This window comes from Squalius cephalus, assembly GCF_949319135.1.
Source record: "Squalius cephalus genome assembly, chromosome: 8".
Taxonomy (NCBI): Eukaryota; Metazoa; Chordata; class Actinopteri; order Cypriniformes; family Leuciscidae; genus Squalius; species Squalius cephalus.
Window position 1 is genome coordinate 38637854 of NC_137129.1, and position 24205 is coordinate 38662058.

The following is a 24205-nucleotide window of genomic DNA, read 5'->3' on the forward strand; positions in this document are numbered from 1 at the left end:
GAAATATTTCAGGGACAAACAAACTGACACACATCTCATTTACTGATATTTATTGTTTTTCACACTCAACATTCTTACACTCAATCACAGCAATCATGGCGCATACCCCTCCTTCCCAAACTACTTTTGTGGAAATTGAGCCTCCACCAGACATCTCAACTCCAGTATGGCCGCCTGCACTGCGACCATGGATGCCTCTGGTACCACCTCCATGTGCTCCTGTGTTCTACCATACCCCCACTCCACTCAGCCCTGTTCATCCTGGAACCCGTGTGCACATGTCCACTCCTGCTCTGGCTGGGAGCACTCCAGTGCAAACTCTCACCTGGGCACCACAAGTGGATAACATGCAACTTTGCACCTCTTCTGAAGGTGGAACTCCTTCGTCAGTGGCACAACATGACCTGCCCAACATTCTACCAACTCCTGGAAGGGAAATACAAGAAGTCACTGCCCGGGTACAAGGGAACTGGGATACCTTGTTTGACTTAATGGCAAGACAAGAAAGAAGAGTGGATGAACTTACCCAGGAAGTGAAAGATACCTCTTCTCATCACCAGAGCCAGATTGCTGATCTTGCTGCAAAAGTGGAGGATAACAAAAATCAAGTATTAACCCTGTTTACTACCACTAAGCAACAAGAGGAAACTGAAGCAGATAACCTGACTAAAGCGATGAAGTTAATGATCACGGAAGAACTCCAGAAGGTGGAATCTACCTTGGTGTCCGAACTACGATTCATGGTTGATCAAGCAGAGGTTCAGCAGGACATCAAAGCTGTTCAAAACACTTTCCAAACAAGCCATAATAAGATAACTTCACAACTCCAACAATGTGTTACCCAAACTGACCAATGTCTCACCGGTTTCAAAGAGTTGAAAAGTGAAGTGGAGAAAGGATTTCAAAGTGTCAAAAAAAGTGCAGATCAACAAAAGTTAAGTGTATTGACACCATCAGATCCCAGCACTAGCAGTACTTCATCCCAGCCATCTCCTTCTGTTCCAGTGACTCCTTCAACTTCTTCAACCCCTCCTTTAACATCTGTGATTAAAAGTGACCATATAAAATTAAATTTCCCCACATTTGGAAGGCCTTCAGATGATACAGACCCCCTATTGTACTTAACCAAATGTCAGGATTTTTTGGCTATACATCCCCTGACAGATGCAGACATCCTGGCTACCTTCCGTACTGTCTTGTACGGAACAGCACGTGACTGGTGGGAAGTCAGACGGTCCACCATAACCACTTGGAATGAGTTTGAGACTGCATTTCTATCTGCTTTCCTTTCTGAGGATTATGAGGACGAACTGGCTGAACGTGTCCGTACTAGGATCCAAAGAGAAACAGAATCTATAAGAGACTTTGCGTTTTCTTACAGAGCTCTCTGTAAAAGATGGAAGGCAGATCTTACAGAGGGTGATATTGTGAAGATGATACTTAAGAATATTAAGCCGTACCTTGCCAGCCAATTGCGTAGCCGAGTAAATACTGTGGAAGAGCTGGTAAAATTAGGACATCAACTGGAAAAAGATTATGAGCAACAGCTTCGTTATGATTGTGGTCGAATGGGCCCTAAGCATCAAGCCACATCACAAAGACCCTCCTCAAACCAACCTACTGAGAAAATCCCAGTTCAGTGTTGGAGATGTAGAGGCCAGCATCCACCAGGAAAATGTCCACACTATACCTCTCCCCAGTCACCTCAGACATCTGGTCCACAGTATTCCACCAGCGGCAAACAACCTTATCACCCCAAGTCAGGTGGTCACCCATCCAACAACTCTGTTGCTGCAACAAGAATTCATAAGTCACAATCAGCAACCAAGAAAACCTCCTCCTCATCTACAAGCTCTAATGAACGTGTAGCGATACCTCAACAACTAGTTGTTCCCCTATGTATCGATGCCTGGTCAGGTAAGGCCATTGTGGACACTGGTGCAAGCTACACACTCATCAATGAAAATCTCATGAGGCAGCTTACATCCCCGGACCAGCTGCAACCGTGGTGCCGTGGTCCTCTTTATCTGGCGAATGGAAAAGCAGAGATTCCATTAGGATGGCTGAATACCACCATTAATTTACATGACCAAGCATTTACCTTACCTACTGCTGTACTTTCATCCCAAGCTCTAGCCTATGCTGTAGTCTTGGGGTTGGACTTTATTTTCTTCAGTGGGCTGCAACTCAATGTCATTGATCAAAAATACTCCTTCAAGCTGGATCCTTCAAAAGAGTACCCCTTTCAACCAGGAAATCCAAGTGTGCCAAATGTAAGTCCCCAAAAAGAGAGGTGTCAATTTAAGGAAGCCACACAAAACCTTTCCTTATTAACTTCTGTGCCCCCTCCATCATCACCATTGCAAATTCAACACCCGGACGGTATTGATGAAAAGACATTGATAAAAAATGCTGTGGACGCTGCTCATTTACCCTTTGATGAAAAGCTACAGTTACTCCAAATCCTGAACGAAAGCCCTCAGGTGTGTACTCTCCGTACTGGACGTACTGAGGTTCTCCAACACAGCATCTATGCCACCAGCCAAGTCCCCATTAAACAACGGCCATACCGTTTGTCTCCCCTCAAGCAACTTGCCCTGGAGGAGCAACTTGATGAGATGTTGAGGCAAGGAATAGTTGAACCATCCCACTCTGGTTGGGCATCACCGGTGGTCTTAGTACCCAAAAAAGACGGCAAATTTAGATTCTGTGTGGATTATAGAAAAGTAAATTCTGTAACAGAAAGTGACGCTTACCCTCTTCCCAATATAACAGAAATTCTGGAATCACTCTCTGGGGCAGCCATTTTTTCTACGATTGATTTAAACAGTGGATATTGGCAGGTGACCATGGACCCCAACAGCAAAACCAAGACAGCCTTCATCACTCCTGCAGGTCTCTATCAATTTAATGTTATGCCGTTTGGTCTCAAAAATGCTCCCGCAACTTTTCAGAGGCTCATGGAGACAGTTCTGGGAGAACTAAGGAGAAAAATATGCTTTGTGTACATCGATGACATCATTGTGTACTCGTCTTCAATAACTCAGCATTTCCACGACCTCCAGACTGTCCTCCATAGACTAGAAACTGCTGGTCTCACCATAAACTTGAGGAAAAGTAAATTCTGTCTTCAAGAACTCACCTTCCTAGGACATGTTGTAAGCGTCAAGGGCATTTCAGCAGACCCATGTAAGACTGAAGCCATTCATGCCTATCCTGTGCCTACGAACTTGAAGGAAGTTCAGCGGTTCCTCGGGTTAGCAGGGTGGTATCACCGTTTCGTCCCGAATTTTTCCAAGATTACTGAACCCCTCAACGCACTGAAAAAGAAGGGACATAGTTTTCAATGGTCAATTCAGTGTCAGCAAGCTTTTGACCAGCTTAAGTCTCACCTCACCTCACCTCCCATTCTGGGCCATCCCGATCTTCAGCGGCCATTCATCGTTTACACCGATGCCAGTGACATCGGCCTGGGTGCCATATTAGCACAACGTAGGGACGTAGGCAGAGAGGAGGTTATAGCCTATGCAAGCCGAACCTTAACTGGGGCCGAACTCAATTATACTGCAACGGAGAAAGAATGTCTTGCAGTGATCTGGGCCCTGGAAAAGTGGCAACATTACTTGGAGCACAAGCTTTTTACAGTTGTTACCGACCATGCTGCGCTGCAATGGGTCATGAACTCCACGAAAACCACCAGCCGCCTCATTCGTTGGGTTCTGCGATTGCAGAAATTCGATTTTGTTATTGAGTACCGAAAAGGGAAGCTAAATGTAGCTCCGGATGCTCTATCCAGATCTTCGGTTACCCCAGGATGCAACTTGTACACCAGCGGAAAAGATCCAGCACTGCCTGTATCAGATGTTGTCCTGTGGGAAGAACAGCACAAAGACCCCGAAGTTACAAAATTATTGCAAGCAGTTGCAGATAATTGTGCCAGTCTGATTGACCAGTACGAAATAATTGAGGACAAATTGTATCACAAAACATACCTGACAAATAACCAACTGCATTACAGAATCTACATTCCCAGCAGTCTCAGATCCACCCTTCTCCAGTACTATCACTCCACTCCCATCTGTGGCCATGGAGGAATCTACAAGACCTATAAGCGACTTCAGGAAGTAGCATTTTGGCCAGGAATGTGGTCAGCGGTGAAACAGCATGTGAGGATCTGTGTAAAATGTCAAACTCTGAAAAGTGATAACCGGAAGCCTGCTGGAAAACTACAGCAAATCACAACAAGCCGCCCAAACCAAATGCTGGGAGTCGACCTCATGGGTCCGTTGCCACGTAGCCCAAATCAAAATGAATACCTGCTGGTCTTTGTTGATTATTATTCTCGATGGGTTGAGTTGTTCCCCATTCGGAGTGCCACAGCAAAGAATGTTGCCTCCATCTTCAGAAAAGACATTCTGACACGGTGGGGCGTACCAGACTTCATTCTCTCAGACAGAGGGGCTCAGTTTGTTTCATCTGTTTTCAGAGAGTTGTGTGAGACCTGGAATGTTACTCCCAAATTAACTACAGCCTATCACCCACAAACCAACATGACAGAAAGAGTTAATCGAAATCTCAAGAGCATGATGGCGGCCTATGTGGACGACAACCATCAGAGGTGGGACCAGTTCTTACCAGAATTCAGATTCGCCCTTAATTCAGCCGTTCAAGAGACCACTGGATTAACCCCAGCAGAACTCCAGCTGGGTAGAAAACTCCAAAGTCCAATGGACAAAATACTCTCTGGGCCTAATCTAACCCCAGACGCCGCCTCGTATGATGTAGTGCATCATCTTCATCATCTGCAAACTCAAGCCAAAGAAAACAGCAAGAAAGCCAAAATGAGACAACTGAGGAACTATAACAAGAATAGGAGAGATGTAACATTCAAAAGCAAGGATCGAGTATGGTTGCGTAACTTTCCACAGTCTAATGCACAGCGTAAATTTAGCGCAAAACTAGCACAAAAATGGAAAGGTCCTTACCGCATTATTAAGCAGCTGGGTCCGTTGAACTATCAAATAGCCCTTGAAGACACTGGAGAAGACGTACGTACAGCTCACGTTTGTAACATAAAAATGTGTTATCCAACGGCTGAGGAATTGGAGATACAAGAAAAGAAAAAACTCCTGGATATATTTCAAGAATCCTCTGATGACGAAGATTTTCTAGGTTTTTAATCTGCGTTTTCTCTCTTCTAAACAACCACAGGTTGTTTTTTTTTTAAGGAGGGGAGAGTGTGGCAAACAAGAGAATCTGTCCCACAACATGGGTTACTTTCACTTTCATTTTAGCTTGTTTATGGGTGGAGTGTGTAAATTAACGACGGAAGGGAGTTGTATTTAAAGGGAGCGTGTCGTACCTGAATCAGAAGCGTCATCCGTTTGTTTGCACATGAGGGTTGCCCGTATGAGTGAGGATTTATGGTGGAAAGACGGCTGCGTGTCAATCAGCTGTTTCATGTGTATGATGTCTGGTGCGTGACTGAAGCATTGCACTTCCAGACCAACTGTCATGAGCTGTCCTGAAGACAAAGCAAAAAACGCTTATCCACCTATCTTGGTGTCTGGTGACCCGCGATACTCATTGGTGCTTTCAATACCTGCAAACGTGGTCAGTACCTCTGCGCCGCCATTACACACACTGCAACACACGCACGCACCCACTCGCATAGCTTTCATATTCGCACATTCTGTGTGCTTAGTATTTTGTTTATAATTGTTGTTGCCGTTAAAATTATTGTTACTGTTGATTTAATGTTGGTGATTTACCACAAGATTTATGAGATGTTTATCCAATGTTTTCTTTGTTCTCTCTTTTCTTTTTTTATGGACATTTTTTGTGAATGAATGTGGACACGAATCTGCGAACGTGGATTAGCGTGACGCGGTCGGTTCCTGGCACGGGGCTCGGATCTCAAAGGCCAGAGACCGCTGAGAACTTCATTTCTTATTTTGTTTTATTTATTTTTTTGTCCATTTCGTTTTCTGTGTGATTATGATTTTGAACATATGGAAGAATAAATATTCCTTGTGAAATGACCTTTTTCCTGGGGTTATTATTATAAGTTGTTGTGTAACAGGTGGTTATTTTCCTGCTATCCTGGGTTAAGTTAATTTTTGACAGGTTTAATCCTGTCTGGCGCCCGAAGGTTTTTTTCTTTAAAATATTTATTTAAGTTAGGGCGGCCACCACCGTTACAAGCATGCTAAGTTTTGTGGTTACTATCCTTTTACTACACATATCACAGTAAAACTAAGGTTACTGTGGTAAAATCATGGTATGTGTTGTGGTTACTGTGCATTTACAACAAATATCACATTAAAATTACCAATAATTTGGTAAAAACATGGTAAGTTTTGTGATTACTGTCCTTTACTACACCCATCTCAGCAAAACTATGGTTACTAAGGTTTAAAGCATGTTAAGTTTTGTGGTTACTGTCCTTTTACCACACCTCGTACAGTAAAACTATGGTTACTTTGGAAAAAGCATGGTAGCCTAAGTGTTGTGGTTACTGTGCATTTATAATAAGTATCACATTAAAACTAAAGGTGTGGTAAAAGCATGGTAAGTGTTGTTTTTACTGTGCTTCTACTACCACTTTGGAACTAATTTTACTACTTTAAACCTGATATGAATATGATTAATTGATTTGAAGGTCTAGGCCTATATAGCACGTCACGTGACAGACAATCACCCTGTTTTGATTTAGAAAGTAATGGAACGCAAATCCTCCGTGGAGATGACAGATATAATGCAGTGACTGAACATGAGCTAATCTGATTAATATCGACAAACAGAACATACATTATATCAAACATTATTACTAGGACAGCGTATTTACCATAGACTGTAAAAAAAAATTACACTACTTACGCGAACTGATGCCAAATATCGCGATGTGCTCGGAATGAGACTTCTTCAGCGCGATTTCCTACTGATAAAATTCACGTCTGTTTTTGACGCCACAAGTTTCCTATTGAAAGCAACGGAGTTCCAAATTAAGCATAGAGTGACGCCGATGGGCGCCTTTGGCGTCGGCACTGTGACGCCGGGGGCGCTTGACCATGCTTCAGTTTTTGACGCCTTGGGAGTGAGAATGGGTTGCAACCAGGTTGTCATTACACACATAATGTAGGCCTACTATAAATAAGCACAATTACTAAAAATGAGTGAAATAATGAATAACTGATTAGCTATACAGCACATATACTGTATACTGTAAGCCTATGTAGCTCTCTTTCTCAAAAGCCAGCACAGGTTGTGCACTTTGTGCTGAAAACTGGATTTATTCTGGGGGAAAGTGCTACTACTTCTCTACGGTCAAGATGAACTGGACACAGAGTCGAGATCACTGTGTGAGTCGAGGAGGACATCTAGTGATCATAAACAGCCAAGCAGAGCAGGTGTGTTCTGCACTTCAACACTTCATTTACAGTATATTAATCCCTTTTTCTTCTGTAACATGATGTATTTCTGACTTAAACAAAAAAGGTAGGCAACTTTTCCAGTTACTTGGAAATTAGAAACATCCCATAACAATTTGTCAGTGTGACTACATTTGCTGTACACAATGCCAAGTACAGTATAAAATAGATAGGCTACTACAGAATAGTAAAGAAAGAAAGAACAACATTTTTTCTCATGGTTTAATATTAAATCTCTGATGGTCTCAGAAGATTGGGCGAAAGTTAGCATCTTGTTCAAAAGACTGGTGAAGAAACGTAATCGGTTACTAAACGTAACCTCTGTTCTCTCTAGAAGAGGGAACGAGTATTGCGTAAGTAGCTTACGCTGCGGGAAAGTCTTCTTTCTCGAGATACTGAAGCCAAAAATTATCCTTAATTTTTAATAATCTTGTCAACGCAGTGCGGCAGCATGCAGACCTAGGGCAGGCTGACTAGCGTGCCCATTGGCTGCCCTGCGGCAACTGCAGCAGCCTATCGCTGAGCCCTTGGCGTGACGTCATGTCCAATGAGCGCGCTTGGTGCGCTTCATGCGTCACAGCCCGCCAAAAGGGGTGTGGCTTATCGTATATAAGCGAGGCTCAGAGGCTGCTTCACTGGTTTCTGTCGCCGAAGCGAGTGAGCTCGTGGCGCGAGCACGGCGGGTTACTCAATACTCGTTCCCTCTTCTAGAGAGAACAGAGGTTACGTTTAGTAACCGATTACGTTCTCTCACGAGAGGTTCTCTCGTATTGCGTAAGTAGCTTACGTTGCGGGAACACCCTTGTCAACGCGGTGCGCGCCCAGCATCCACTGAATGAGTCCCAGGGAGAGCCCGGGGAACGTGATAGCAGGAAGCCGGGCGGCCAATAGAAGGCTAGCGCAGTACACAAGCACATACTAGGGAGCACAGAGCGGCACAGCCGGTCCGAACTGACAATTCCCTGCATAGTGCAGCTCAACCAGTAGAGCTAAATCAACCAACGTAGCCCGCGCACTGATAGTGGGCCGGTCTACGCGAGACTTAGGCTGATAAAACTTTCGCCTGCAAGACGGGAACTTCCAGGTTGTAAAATCTAACAAATGTAGAGGGGGAGGCCCAGCCTGCCGCTGTACAAATGTCATGAATGGAAATCCCGCTGGACCACGCCCACGACGAGGCCATGCCTCTGGTGGAGTGAGCTCGAATGCCCAGTGGGCACTGCAGGTCTTTAGACGCATAAGCAGCTGCGATAGCGTCCACTATCCATCTGGACAGGCTGTGTTTCGAGGAGGCGAGACCCTAGGTGCGCCCTCCAAACGAAACAAAAAGCTGCTCCGAGCGTCTGAAAGTGTGTTATGTAGTTTCTCAGCGCCCTGACCGGGCAGAGGAGATTACTATCGGCCTCGCTGCCGGAAGTTGGCAGGGCTGAGAGAAATGACCTGCGCTCTGAAGGGAGTGCCCAATATTTTGGGAACGTAACCATGCCTCGGTTTGAGAATAACTTTAGAGTCGTTAGGTCCGAACTCGAGGCACGCAGCGTTAATAGATAACGCGTGAAGGTCTCCCACACGTTTAACTGAAGACAGAGCTATCAGAAAAACAGTTTTGAGCGTGAGGTATTTCATATCTACAGTTTCCAAGGGTTCAAAGGGATGCGTTTTCAGGGCCTCCAAGACCAGTGAAAGATCCCACATAGGAACCGAGGGGGGTCGCGGGGGGTTCATCCTCCTGACTCCTGCGAGTGACGAACACGTTCCTTCCTAATGCGCGGCCCAGCTCTGAGTCAATGAAAGCTGAGATGGCCGCAACATAAACTTTGAGCGTGGAGGGGGACCTGCCCGCGTCCAGCAGCTCTTGAAGGAAACACAATACGTGCGATACCCCACATGCCTGTGGATTGAGCCCCTTGGCAGTGCACCATTTGCTAAACACAGACCATTTAGACGTGTAGAGCCGCCTCGTAGAGAGTGCTGAGCCCACACGAGGAGGCGTTCCGCCAGGGTGCAGAGCGTCTTTGATCTGACACCGCCCTGGCGATTCGCATAGGCCACTACCGATGTATTGTCTGTGTATTGATATACTCAACCGTCGAAGGCGAATCTCAGAATGGCCTGTGACGGGGAGTTATCTGGATTTGAAAGTACGCATCCTTCAGATCGAGAGAGATAAACCAGTCTCCTGGGCGAATCTGCGCGAGGATTTGTCTGGTTGTGATCATTTGGAACGGCCGTCTCATGAGGGCTTTGTTCAAATGTCTCAGATCTAAAATAGGTCTTAGCGCTTCGTCCTTCTTGGGTACGAGGAAGTAACGGCTGTAAAAGCCCGACTCGCTCAGAGAAGGATGAACCTGTTCTATAGCCCCTTTGCGCAGCAGCTTCGCTATTTCTGCTTGAAGCAGGCGCGCTGCTTCTAAACTCACTTTCGTCTCCGTCTGCGCTAGAAAGCGTGGGGGGCGACGAGCAAATTGAAGCGAATAGCCATGTTTTATGGTATTCAGCACCCATTCTGACGCGCCCTGAATAGCTTCCCATGCTTTTGCACGTATAGCTAGGGGTCGAATGGTCTCTGGGTTCAGATCGCCGCGCTGCGCGGGATGGGGAACCTGTATCAGAGAGGATGGAGCGGCACACGTGCCGCCGGTGCTCGAATACGGGGGCTGGTAAACAGTGCTGACTGGCTGTACAGCATATGATGGCTCGATCCCTATGGATGGAGCGCGTTTTGCTGCTGAACACCCCTGGCGCGAGAGCGGTGTGGAGGTTATCGTGTCTGAAAGTGAGTGCGCATGCTCGTGAGCGGGCGCAGAGTTTACACTTATAACACGGCCAGTGTTTGGGAGCTTTTGAAGGTCTGTAACCCGAGGTAACTGAGTGGCAGAGCGAGCAGCGGGTAGGTGTGAGCACAGAGTTGTGGGCACATTTACTACACTTAGTACTCGAGCGGCGTGTGTCCGCTTTATGAGAGTGCGCCCTGAGCGCGTTACCATGGGGACCGTGTTTGTGTGTAGTGGTGAGCACATGGGAGTGGGCACATTTTCTACACTTATGACACCTTCGGCCAGAGCCAGAATGTTTGTGAGCTTTAGAGGATCTGCAACCCGGGGTAACTGTGTGACAGAGCGGGCAGTGGGTAGGTGTGGGCACAGAATTGTGGGCACATTCTCTACGCTTAGCACTCGAGCGGCGCATGCCCGCTTTATGAGAGTGCGCTCTGTGAGCGTTACCGGGGAGACCGTGTTTGTGTGTAGCAGTGAGCACGTGGGAGTGGGCACATTTTCTACACTTATAACACCATCGGCGTTATAGGAAACTGATAGAGCGAAATGCTTTGGTGGCTCATATGTTTAGACGCTCATAAATACTCAAGCACCATCCTGTGAGCGGGAGGGTGCGAGATGCGGGTTCGCTTTCTGTATGTAAGAAAGCTGGCCGCGAGCCCGGAGAAGCCAGCAGAAAAAATTATTTATCTGCCGCCAGAGCCGGATTTGAACACGGGTCTCTGGCGCAGAAGCCTAATGTTCTGCTACTGAGCCACAGGGGCACACATAAGCTTCCAGTTAGCGCGAGCATATGACAGAGCGTCGTGTTTCGTTTCGCCGTTTGTTTGCAGGCGCGCGTGTATAAAAACAGGCTCGTTTACTGCAGTATTAGTATTTCCAGCCGCCTGAACTTAGAGGGGACTGAGAAATATGCGAGGATTGGAGGTAGTCCGGCCTAGGCGGGACGAAAACACTCACTCTTCCTCTTTTCGCCGGTGCTCGTAACGTCCGCTCTGATATCCCTTGAGAACGGCGCAGTTGCGCGGCTCGAACAAAGGGAGAGAGAGCGGGAAGATGTCATCATGTGCTGTGACATCGTTTGTTTGCAGGCGTGCATGTATTAAAACAGATCACATGGCGGTCCCTGTCGCTGAGCGGGGCTCTGGACGAGCCACAGGAATTGTGAGGCATTTTGCAACAAACGCCTCGCGCTCTTTTAGATGCAGTGTGTCGCGGTAGGCGAACACACAAACACACACACAACACAGAGCAGAAAAGGATATAATTCGCCGGATAGCGGAGCAGGCAGGGAAGGCTGAAGGCGGCGAAGACGGCCGGCTTCCTCAGGCTGATATCCTCGGCGTGCTGGTCGCTTGTTTCAACGGCGGCGGCTTCCTCAGAGTCCAGCGATGCGGAGAGCGTCGCTGAAGAGACAGAAATCAGTGAAGCAGCCTCTGAGCCTCGTTTATATACGCTAAGCCACACCCCTTTTGGTGGGTTGTGACGCATGAAGCGCGCCAAGCGCGCTCATTGGACGTGACGTCACGCCAAGGGCTCAGCGATAGGCTGCTGCAGTTGCCGCAGGGCAGCCAATGGGCACGCTAGTCAGTCAAAAAAAACATTATTCCATTAAAAAACAACATTATTCATTTAGAGTAACATGCCCCGAGTTTTAATTTCACACTGACATTGAATATTAGGCTACACATTTCTCTGCTCCAAACCTTATGTGCATTATAATATATCACAAGACAAAAACATTTTTCATCAGGATTTTCTTACCTCTAAAGTTAAAGTGACGCACTGGATTAGTCTTAATGATTTGGACACTGAGGGATACTGGGTTTGGGTGAACAACTAGCCACTAAATGATTCAGCAGAGTAAAGCACTACATTAATCTTGACAATACAACCTCTGCATTAAAACTAACAATAATTATTCAATAATTAGCAAGTTGCTGCCAAACAGAAGCAATTTGTTTTTTTCGTCCTGCAGATTTTGGCGAGAGAATAAATGAATGAATGAATAAATGAATGAATGAGGAATTTATATAGCGCTTTTCATATGTACTACTGGACACCCAAAGCGCTTTACAATCATGTCGGGGTCCTGTCAAGGTTCATGAATTCACTGACACTTTCTTTCCCTTTGTTGTTGTGTGTGTGCATATGGGCATGGTCAGAGTGATCAGCGGCGCCAGCTGCATCTTATCAGAGGCGCCTATTTATACTCACAGTTTTCGTCTTGTGTTTGTCAGTTGTGGATGTTTCTCGGTGTTGTCTTGTCTCCAGCCTGTCTCCGAGTTCCCCGTGTTTGCACCCTGGATTATGTGGACCAGTTCTGGTCTTTCTGCCTTCTTCCAATGAGGATTATCTTCTAGTTCCTGAGTCGGTTTCGGAGATCATGTTGGACATTCTTCATTCTTAGCATAGCTCGGATGGATCAACAGGAGGAGAACCTGGCCGTTACTGGACGAGCAGTGCAAGCCTTGGTAGCGCAGGTGTCCAAGCTCACCCAAACAGCTTCAACAAAGCGGGTCCCACTGTGCCACCCCCACCACCTGTTTCCCCACTCTTCCAGCATCCAGCCATCAACCGGAGCCACGCCTACCCACTCCTGAATCTTATTCTGGTGAGCCAGGTTTTTGCAGTGCATTTTTGACCAAATGCTCAATGTTTTTTTTCTCTCCAGCCACAAACATTCAGTACTGAGCAGTAAAGGTGGCTTTTGTGCTGACATTGTTGTCGGGGCGTGTGGCTCTGTGGGGAACAGCGGTGTGGGAGAACCAGCATCTGTGCTGTTCCTCGTTCCAGGCACTATCTGAGGAGATGAAGAGTTTTTGATCGGGCGGTCGCGGGACGAGAGGCGGCTCGGCAACTTGCGGATCTCCGCCAAAGTAACTGATCTCTCTCCGATTACTCAATTGAATTTCGCACTCTAACTGCTGAGTGCCACTGGAACGAGGAAGCACAGTGGGACATGTTCCTGCATGGGTTGGCTGACTGCAGGGTTGGGGAGTAACGGAATACATGTAACGGCGTTATGTAATCAGGATACAAAAATCCAGTAACTGTAATCCGTTACAGTTACGTCAAAAAAACGTAGTAATCAGATTATAGTTACATTTTGAAAAAAGGGGGAATACTTTCAGGATTACAATGGTTTAATTTAAAACTAAATAAATAAGTATTTTGGCATAATAACACTATATTAAGCGCTGCTTGATTATACAGTAGTTCCTGGTTCTGTTGCCAGTAATGACTCACGTGTGCCACGCGCTGGTGCATGTGCAAATAACAGCTTTCTACAATCTCCTCAGACGCAGATTGAATCACTGCTGCTAGTAGAAACGATGCTGGCTGCGGGTAAAATCGCTTTTAATTCATGGAAATTCCGCTGCTATTTTGTAGAAATTAGGAGAGTAGCTTTTTTAGTACCCAAAATGTCCTTTCTTAATCTTTTCTCACGTAACGGGATGTTCGCTGTCTAGGTAACGTAGGGGAACTCCCACTGCCAACGCAAGTTCAGTCAGGCAAATTAAGAAAGATCACGGCTTTAGTCAACATGTAGGCCTATTTTAAAATAAACTAATATGTAGATTGTGTAAAAATTTTAAATGTTGTGTTTTTATTTTTTTGTTAAAAATAAGTTAAAAATAAAACAAAATAATCTGTAATACCATACATTAGCCACTAGATGTCTGTATAGCCCTTTACATAAATATATATTCAGGCCTGTGTGTATATTTTGCAAATATTGTACACTGGACCAAATTCTTAATAAATAAACGTTTTTTTTTTTTTTTTTTTTTTTTTATTTAATAATATTTCTTCTTGCTTGACTTTATTTATATACGTGACCTGAAGTAATCCAAAAGTAATCAGTTACATTACTTTCATATTAAAGTACTTGGATTACGTTACTGAATACTTTTTTTATGAAGTAATTTGTAACTGTAATGGAATACATTTTTAAAGTAACCCTCCCAAGCCTGGCTGACTGTATCCAGAGGGAAATATACACCCTGGATCTTCCCAGAAGCCTTGATGGACTGATTGAGATGGCTCTTCGGGTAGATTCTCATCTACGTCGTCTGGAGCAGCGGACTCGTACGACCTTGCTCCCCGGGAGTTTCGAATGTCCTCAAGCGAGTGGCAGTGATACGGTTAGCCCCGTCTTAGATCACAAACCCATGCAGGTGGGTAGAGCTCGGCTTTCCCGGGAGGAGAGAGAGAGACGGAGATCTAAGGGACTGTGCCTCTACTGTGGGGGAGCTGGCCACTTCCTTAACACCTGTCTCGTAAAAGACCGGGCCCGGCAGTAAGGATGGGGCTACTGTCGGGCGGGATCTCCACAGATAAGACCTCATCTTCTACTCTCCTGAATTCACAGAGTTTACAGAAATCTTGTTCCTGAGTATTGTGATGGGTATATATATCCGGGGTAAGACTGCTATGGGCAACCCTGTCCCACCATTGCCAAGCCTTACTGGACTCGGGGGCTGAAGGTAATTTTATGGACTTAACCTTGGCTCGCAAACTACAGATACCCATCACAATACTCAGGAACAAGATTTCTGTGAATGCACTAAATGGTCAAGAACTCCCCACTATAACCTTCACTACCGGCCTTTTGACACTCATCACATCAGGCAATCAAACTGAGCAGCTCTCGTTTCTTCTTCTGGACTCTTCTCTGGTTCCCATAGTCCTCGGTCATCCCTGGCTCGTGCAGCACAGTCCTAGGGTTGACTGGAGCCACAATTCTGTGTCGTCTTGGAGCACTCAATGTTATGCGTCTTGTTTAGTGTCTGCTTGTTCGTCTGTGTCTGGTTCTGTTTTGCAGGAGGAGTCGGTGAATTTGTCAAATGTGCCCGCAGAGTACCTCGACCTGAAGGAAGTGTTCAGTAAGTCACAGGCTGCTTCTCTTTCTCCACATCGTCCCTATGACTGCTATATATTTATTGCCAGGTACGTCTCCACCTAAGGGCAAATTATATTCTCTTTCTGCTCCTGAGAGGGAGGCCATGGAGAAGTATATTTCTGATTCTTTAGCAACCGGGCTCATCCATTCCTCTTCTCCAACGGGGGCGGGGTTCTTTTTTGTGGGGAAGAAGGATGGCTCTCTGCAACTGTGTATTGACTACCGAAGGCTAAACAACATCACGGTAAAGAATACTTATCCTTTGCCGTTGATGTCTTCAGCCTTCGACCGGTTGCAGGGAGCATCAGTCTTCACAAAATTGGATTTACGTAACGCTTATCATTTGGTCCGTATAAGGGAGGGGGATGAGTGTAAAACCACTTTCAATACCCCCAGGGGCCATTTTGAATACTCGGTCATGCCTTTCAGACTGTCCAAATCCCCTGCGTTTTTTCAGGCACTCGTCAATGACGTGCTGAGAGATATGGTTGACCAGTTCTCATATGTCTACCTGGATGAGATATTGATATTTTATTTTTTGGTGTTTTATTCACAATTTCAGACACCTAGCCACTCCTCTGACCGACTTGACCTCCTCCAGAACAACGTTCAGGTGGTCTGGTACAGCCAAAGCTGCATTTTCCAAATTCAAAAGCTGCTTTGTTTTGGCTCCCATTTTGATATCCCCTGATCCATCACGTCAGTTTGTGGTGGAGGTCGACGCGTCAGAGGTGGGGGTAGGTGCGATTCTTTCCCAGTGCTCTTTCACGGACTACAAGATGCATCCTTACGCGTTTTTGTCCCATCATCTATCAGCCGCCGAATGTAACTATGACATTGGTAACAGAGAGTTGTTGGTGGTCAAGTTAGTGTTGGAGGAGTGGCGTCATTGGTTAGAAAGGGTCGGGGGTACCCTTTGTCGTTTGGACCGATCACAAGTATATCAGGTCCGCCAAAAGACAAAAGCTCGCCCTGGTTCCCCCACCGCCGCGACTCATAGACAGGGAACCAACGTATTCGGTCAATCGTATTCTGGACTCAAGACGGAGGGGACGCGGATTTCAGTACCTGGTGGACTGGGAAGGTTACGGTCCAGAGGAGAGAAGTCGGGTTCCTGTTAGGGACATTCTGGATCATTCCCTTATTGATGATTACAATCAACGGGTAAGTTCCTCTAGGAGCTCCAGGAGGCGCTCCTAGGGGGAGGAGTACTGTCACAGTTCATGAATTCACTGACTCTTTCTCGCCCTGTGTTGTTGTGTGTGTGCGTATGGGCATGGTCGGGCGCCAGCTGCATCTTATCAGCGGCGCCTATTTATACTCACATTTTTTTTCCCGGTTTTTCTTGTCTCCAGCCTGTCTCTGAGTTCCCCGTGTTTGCACCCTGGATTATGTGTACCAGTTCCGGTCGTTCTGCCTTCTTCCATGGAGGATTATCTTCTAGTTCCTGTGTTGGTTTCGGAGATCATGTTGGACATTCTTCATTCTTTCTACCACACGGAGGACCGGGTTGTTCTTCGGTGTCCTTGCGCTGCCAAAAGTGATTGTTCCCGCGCACTTGCACCACCTGACCACTCATGACTATTCTGCCGACTTGTTTATCAATAAACATCCTTTTTACTTGCTATTGAAATCGCTGTTTTACTGAATGAGAGTCAGAGAGACTGATAACTGGACTAAAGGCCATTTTCTCATGGCCCTCGCCACAACTATATTTATATAATGATTGCAAAAAAATGTTTTTGGAATTCAAAACTACCTCTGCAAGGTAGTCAAATTAGTATTTTAGGGTTCATGGTCTGCTGCAGCACAATCTGCTGAAAATTTGAGATTTTATGCTTAAAATAAGGGCTAGTAAAGCAATAGAAGTTTATGATGTTTTAAGACAGAGTCTGTACAGTATATTTAGATTGTGATACTTCTGCCACCATCCTCATTCTTCTTTCTTGAGAACTCAAATACATATTATATTCCTGATTTTACCTTATTTTAGAGACTATGTCATATTCAAACATGAGATATTAGTTGCATCTGTTATTAAGAGTCATAACATCGGTATTTCCTGTCTGTATGAATGTGAATTACATTTTATCTAACTTCCTTATCCTCAACAAACTCAAGCAGCACTCAAGTCTCAGCGGATACGTCTTCTGTCAGGCTCATGAAATGGATTCAGTCTTTGAAAATACTGATTTCCTACTTTCAACAGTTTCTTCAGATGAAAACTGCTCTCAACACAAAGGTAAGGCCGGGATGTTATCAGAATGCATTCATTTCTATTTTAAAGATTTAGCACTGTAGGAATGGTGTATAAGGTTGTCATTTGTAAACTCTTAAAAATAAATGTTATTTATATTGATGTTCCATTAAGAACCTTTAACATTCATGGAATCATTCCATTCCACAAAAAGGTTCTTTATATTGGAAAATAATTTTTCTGATTATTAAAATGTTCATCACACTAAGAGAAAAATAATGTTCTTTTAAAATCTGTACACAAAGGTTCTTTGGGGAACCAAAAATGGTTCTATAAGTAGACTATAAGTGTTTATCTTTTCTTAAGATGCTGTGCAGTAATAGAACAGTAATATATATTTTTTTCTCATCTATCATGATGGCAAGGGGTCACCGGTGTTGTTGTCACAAGATCTTAGTTAAGGTTTAAATCAAATATCCAGTTGCTCTTGTTTTCTCTAGCAGCGGTTTTATGTTTTATTTCAAACATCCAGTTTGAAACTCTTAAGATCTTATGATGTGAATTCTATTCTTCAAGCTAAATTTTCAGTACATATATTTTATATATTTTGAGTAACAATGATCACAATTAAAACACACTGGCAAACATTCAGACGAGAGCCAACTGCAACTTTACAACCGAGCTCTCAGGACAACAGGACAAAATTCATAAAATGTCTGGTTCGGGCAACTTGTCACACATGTTGAAAATGCATTTTGCATAATATATATTGCAGAAATGTTATAAATGTAAGTTCAGGAATAGTTACTGGCAGAAATGTTGTGCTGATTCAAGGGTTCAGATTTGAGAAATAACATCTCATCAAACTTTTGACCCCAGGTAACTCCACTGAAGAGCAAGAACGAGAGAGGGAAGTTCATCTCCCTAAGTGGACTAAAGTTCTTCTGATTGTCTTTATTGTTTTTGCTCTTGGAAGTCTCTGTATTCTAGGGATTCTGTGTGAGTAGTGCCATTTAATTAATAGCACATTTTCCTGTAATTAATTGTGATTAATTACCATTAAAGTTTTTAATATATTTTTATATTATAATATTTTTACATTGAATGTCCAAAATAATGTAGAAAAAAACATAAAGATGGTATATTTTATATAACGTCACATCATTTATTTCCATCAAGAGATGAATCCAGAGTCCAGCACTCTGTAAAGTCTCCTCCAGCACATCCCAAAGACATTCAATGAATTTAAGGTCTGGACTCAGAGGAGCCGATTCTTGTGAAAATGATTCTTCATACTCCTCAAAACCATTCTTTCACAATTTGAGCCTGATGAATCTTGACATTGTCATGCTGGGAAATGGCCATGATTTGTCTTCCATGGTTGTTTAAGAAATGAAATGCTACACACTCCATCAATTAGGGTTAGAAGAACTATTTCCAAACATATAATATGCTAGAAACATACCCGTATTGTTCCGAATATAAGAGTGTTTTTGCTTGGAAATAGGTTACATCTGAAAAAATGGGGTCTTATATTCAGGGTCTAGATTCTTACGTCAATAATACACCTGCAACAATAAGCCAAATACGTATAAAACAAGTGTTTCTCCCAGGACTGAAGCGACCCGCTCTGGACTGCATGTTAAAATTCACGAATAGTTACTGACAGAAATTCTGTGCTGAGTCAAGGGTTCAGATTTCAGAAATAATGTCTCATCAAATTTCTGACCCCAAGAAACTCCACTGAAGAGCAAGAAACAGAGAGGGAAGTTTACAGTGCCATGTGACCTCATGATGGTGAATGACCGCCCAGAACAGAGAGGTTAAAAGTCAGGCAAGTGAACCAGCAACTGAGGAGAGGTTATGATACAAACATTAAGCTCATGGTGATAAATGCAGAGGAGTCAAACAACTCATTAAGCAGATGAAAAATACGGCGTGTCAGAGTATAAGATTAGAAGATGGCGAGCCCCAAAAATGCTAACAGTCAAAGAAAAGCTTACCGCGGTCCTAAAAGCATCATCTTTGAATAAATAGACAGGAAAGTGTGTCAGTACGTAGCCAGAGCAGTCATCCAGCTAAAGGCACTGGATATCCATATATGGATATATGGAGAAACTGCTGTTTTTTTAAGGGAAAAAATTCATACCCCCTGGATTAGATAGGTAATGCGGATCACCAATTGTTTTGTCATGCCAACATCTGTCACTGTACACACACACACACACACACACACACACACAAAGGTGAGGAATCAGTTATTATGAGATCTACTGGAAATGAGAACTACAGGTTATTTGGTAACACTTTATAATAACTGCACGCTATTAATCATTAGTTATGCATTAGTAAACAGTTAATTTGTCATTTATAAAGCATTAATAGACATTAATAAGCAGTTTATAAATACAGCTATAAATGCTTTGTTCTTGATTTATAAGCATATCTATATTGTGTTTAATAATTGTATTTTCATACTTTATTAAAGATCAATTTATCATTTCTAAATGAAGTATTACATTATTTACAAACCGGTCATTTAGGAGTTGTCAGTGGTTCATAAGTTCACTTAGAAAGTATAAGTAAATGATTAATAAACTGTTTAAATACATATTATTATTCAGACATATAGTACTAGTTACTTAGTGTGTTAATAAATGCTTTATTAACATGTATTTCTACTGTAATTCATGGTTAATTCAGGTAGTTATAAAGCATTTAGTAGTGGTCAGTTCAATATTTTTTGTGAGCTCTTCTAAAGTGGGGACTATTTATGCATTGTAAAGCATTTACAAAGGAGATTTAAAGGCTGTTCAATATTTCTATGTTCTGTATCGCTGTGTTGTGTTTGTTTCCTTTTTCTGTTTAGAAGATCAGTGAGTCTTTAAATCTCCTTTGTAAATGCTTTACAAAGCATAAATAGTCCTCACTTTAGATGAGCTCACAAAATAGTTAATTGGCCACTACTAAACGCTTTAAAACTCCCTGAATCTACTACATTTACTTACACTTTCTAAGTGATCTTATTAATCAATGACAACACCTAGTTTGTAAATAATGGTAAATAATGGAACTGGTTTGTAAATAATGCTATACTTCATTTAGAAATGATAAATTGATCATTAATAAAGTATGAAAATGCAATTATTAAACACAATATAGATATGCTTATAAATCAAGAATAAAGCATTCATAGCTGTATTTATAAACTGCTTATTAATGTCTATTAATGCTTTATAAATGATGAATTAACTGTTTAGTAATGCTTAACTAATGATTAATAGCATGCAGTTATTATAAAGTGTTATGGTATGCCATAAATACCATCGTCTTATATTCAGAACAATATAGTAATAATCACTGGAATAATGATCCAGTCATAGACTTAAGCATTTGCCTATTTAAATCCAAACGGTGTGTGTGTGTGTGTGTGTGTGTGTGTGTGTGTGTGTGTGTGTGTGTGTTGTGTGGTATCACTGCTACTGCTTTTAATCTTCAAGTCAAATCATGTGCATTTTTGTGCATGTCTTCAATCAGATATCAGTGATTCAATGAAACTGTCTGCCCAACAAACGAATGGCACAAGTGAGTAAAATATATTTAATCCAGTACAGCAACATTAACTGTGCACAAAGATACATGAATATGAGAGTGACTTTGTCTGTTTTCTTTTCTCCACCATTCTCTTCATAACGGTTTCTGTACCAGCCATGGGAAGAGAGCTTGAGGAACTTACAGCCAACTACACCAGTAAGTTAAGTTCAGATACATATCAAAATGTATCATAGTTCTTTTTGTTCTATATGTAACCGGATGATCAGGAAAAAGAAACGCACACGGCAACAGATTAATTAGTTTGTATAGGGGTTTTATCTGACTGCTGTTTATTTCCTCAAAAGAAGTTACAGCGGTCGGCGGAAACACAGCTGAGCAAAAATAAATGAATAAAAGTCATTAAAATAGGAAGTCAGAGAACTCATTTTTACTCAAGAACTCATTATTACTCAAAGAGTTACACAGTGTAATGACACTGTAGACTTACAGAAATAATAATAATAATAATAATAATAGTAATGTGATGTTTCACCGGTTCCAATGTAACAAAAAAAAAAAAAAAAAAAAACATGAACACTGGTTGAACACCAGTACGAGACAAACACTCCCAAATAATTTACTTTGGAGTGAACACGACCAAAAATATCGCCTACTTGATCAGGCTGTATAGACAAAGTCCAAAAGAACACTTAAAGGGGGGGTGAAATGCTATTTCATGCATACTGAGTTTTTTACACTGTTAAAGAGTTGGATTCCCATGCTAAACATGGACAAAGTTTAAAAAATTAAATTGTACGTTTGAAGGAGTATTTCTGTTCCAAAAATGCTCCTTCCGGTTTGTCACAAGTTTCGGAAAGTTTTTTTCGAGTATGGGCATGTGTGACGTCAGATGTAGCGGAATTTCCTTATACGGGTCCTAAGGGCACTTCTCCCGGAAGGACGCGGGCGCGCGCGCAACCGTAGACCAGAGCAAGAGAGCGAAAGCAGTACCTCATCCAAGCGCTCTGCTCGGCTTTAGGGGAAGTCAGTGTCACCAAAGAAGTGGGTTTTTGGTTGCCAGGGCAAGACAACCCTGCACAGATTCCTAAAGAACCCGGCGTTAAGGAACCAGTGGATGGAGTTTGTTTTTCCAGAGCATCAACGGAGGTTGTGCAAGACTGTTTGTTCCCTGCATTTCGACGATGATTGTTTTATAAACAATGCCCAGATCGACGGATTTGCAGATCGTCTAATGCTTAAGGATCGAGCAGTCACAATGATAAAGGTTCGCGGTCGTGCGTTGGAACCGGGCGGTGAGTAAAACTGTTGAACAAATGTCTCTGTGTGTTGTTAGCTCGGCGCGTTAGCACAGCTTTAGCTCCGCCCACACGGCCCGCCTTCAGCCGCTCGTTTTTTTCCGGAAAGACTCGGAACAGCCTATCTTTCTTTTATAAATATAATAAAACTAAAGACTTTTTGGAGATATGAAGGATGCAATACTACTATATAGGTACTCAAGATTAACAGGAGATTGAGTGAAAATGAGCATTTCACCCCCCCTTTAAATAAATCTTTTTCACTTCACCAAAATCCTGAATCCTTATACAAAAATGAAATGAGGTAATGACACAGTAAAGAATACGGTAGTGACTGGAAATTTCCACTATCACCTGACGCGAGGTTCACGTGGATCACACACGATCCGATCTCATCCAGAAAGACAGCATCACTTCATAATAAATCTTCCTGATGCCAACGACATTGCACTCGGCTGCTACATCAGATTATCACGAAATGGCTGCTCTGTTCACGCACATGCAAACAGGAAATCTCGCGAGCAGAGATCGGTGATCTCTTAAAGGGGCCATACCCTGTTTTAACATGCATTAAAAACATGCTGTATTTATACCTCTGGCCACATATAAATACAAGTCAGTCATTTGAACATTTCTCCAACCATTTGTTTTCTTCCTTTTTCATAACTGTTTCTGTACCAGCCATGGGAAGAGAGCTTGAGGAACTTACAGCCAACTACACCAGTAAGTTAAGTAACGTTCAGATTCATACATATCAAAATATATCACAGTTCTTTTTGTTCTATAAATACAAGTCAGTCATTTGAACATTTCTCCAACCATTTGTTTTCTTCCTTTTTCATATTTTCACTGTTTCTGTACCAGTCATGGCTAACAGACAACACCAGACTGCATTTCTCTTTCACACCCATGACACAGGCTTAAACAAAGTGTTCTGCACATTGAACCAAACTTTGATTAACTTCAAGAGTATTGTGTTCTGAAGAATGGATCGTTTTCATCCTGATTGTGTTTGTTTTTGGCCTTGTCATGCAGATTACAGAGAACAGTTTGATGCGCTCCACAACCAGCATGAGGAGACACTTAGAAAGCTGAACAGATTAAATTGTATGTCTTAGGATTTGAGCCTTGTGCAAAGTTAAAAGACATTCATTACACACATACTGTACTATAAATAAACACAATTACTAAAAATGAGTGAAATAATGAATAACTGAATTGTCTCTCTTTCTCAAAAGCCAGCACAGGTTGTGCACTTTGTGCCGTAAACTGGATTTATTCTGGGGGAAAGTGCTACTACTTCTCAACGGTCAAGATGAACTGGACACAGAGTCGAGATCACTGTGTGAGTCGAGGAGGACATCTAGTGATCATAAACAGCCAAGCAGAGCAGGTGTGTTCTTGTCAGGAATCAATCAGGCTCATTCACATCCACAACACAAAGATCACACTCACCCGAATACTAATCACCTGCACCTGTCATCAATCCCAGCAATCACTGAACACTACAAAGGAACACACCTCACCTCCAGTCCCTGTCGAACCTTGAACAAGGAAAGACCCACTAACCTGCTCTCTGTGCATTCCAGACTTATGTTCCTGAACAGTTCCAGTCTGTTTCCACAGCGATACTTACCTACTTCCTCGTCTTGAAATCCCGCGTTCTCCTTGGTGTGTTCCTCGGATTGTGTTTCGTGCCATAGTCAAGCCTGCCGCTATCTGCAAGAGAAAAGACGATCATTCATGTTATTCTCACAGTACCTGTTAATGCATCTACATTTATCTGCTGTCCAACGAGAGCTTCAATAAATGTTATACTGAATCCTTCTTGGTATCCGAGTATACATCCTGACAGAAGGTTCGACCACAACCGCTATGGATTCAGCACAACCTGATCCAGGGATCAATCCAGCGGGAATTTCTCCACTCGAGTCTGCCGAGCGCGGAGCGGCAGCGATCCCCACTTCCGCATCTGTCGCTTTTTCCCCGCTGTGCATTTCCAGTCCGATGGTGAAACCAGCGCCCTTCTCTGGTCGGGAAGAAGA

At 43.3% G+C, this 24205-nt stretch overlaps 1 protein-coding gene across 4 annotated transcripts in view; it reads left to right on the forward strand.

The window, feature by feature from the left end:
- LOC307163579 (CD209 antigen-like protein C) overlaps positions 1 to 24205 on the forward strand; it is a 97992-nt gene that overhangs the window by 35858 nt on the left and 37929 nt on the right. The window contains exons 1-7 of one of the 4 annotated variants that reach the window (XM_079879692.1): positions 17249 to 17355; positions 18190 to 18309; positions 20848 to 20895; positions 21019 to 21060; positions 22842 to 22883; positions 23196 to 23267; positions 23399 to 23553. In XM_079879692.1, coding sequence (XP_079735818.1) covers positions 17280 to 17355; positions 18190 to 18309; positions 20848 to 20895; positions 21019 to 21060; positions 22842 to 22883; positions 23196 to 23267; positions 23399 to 23553 — 555 coding nt within the window. In that variant the 5' untranslated portion in view covers positions 17249 to 17279. Of the gene's footprint in view, positions 1 to 17248; positions 17356 to 18189; positions 18310 to 20847; positions 20896 to 21018; positions 21061 to 22841; positions 22884 to 23195; positions 23268 to 23398; positions 23554 to 24205 lie in introns of those variants that run through there. The other 3 variants (XM_079879690.1, XM_079879691.1, XM_079879689.1) reach the window with 3 other exon arrangements.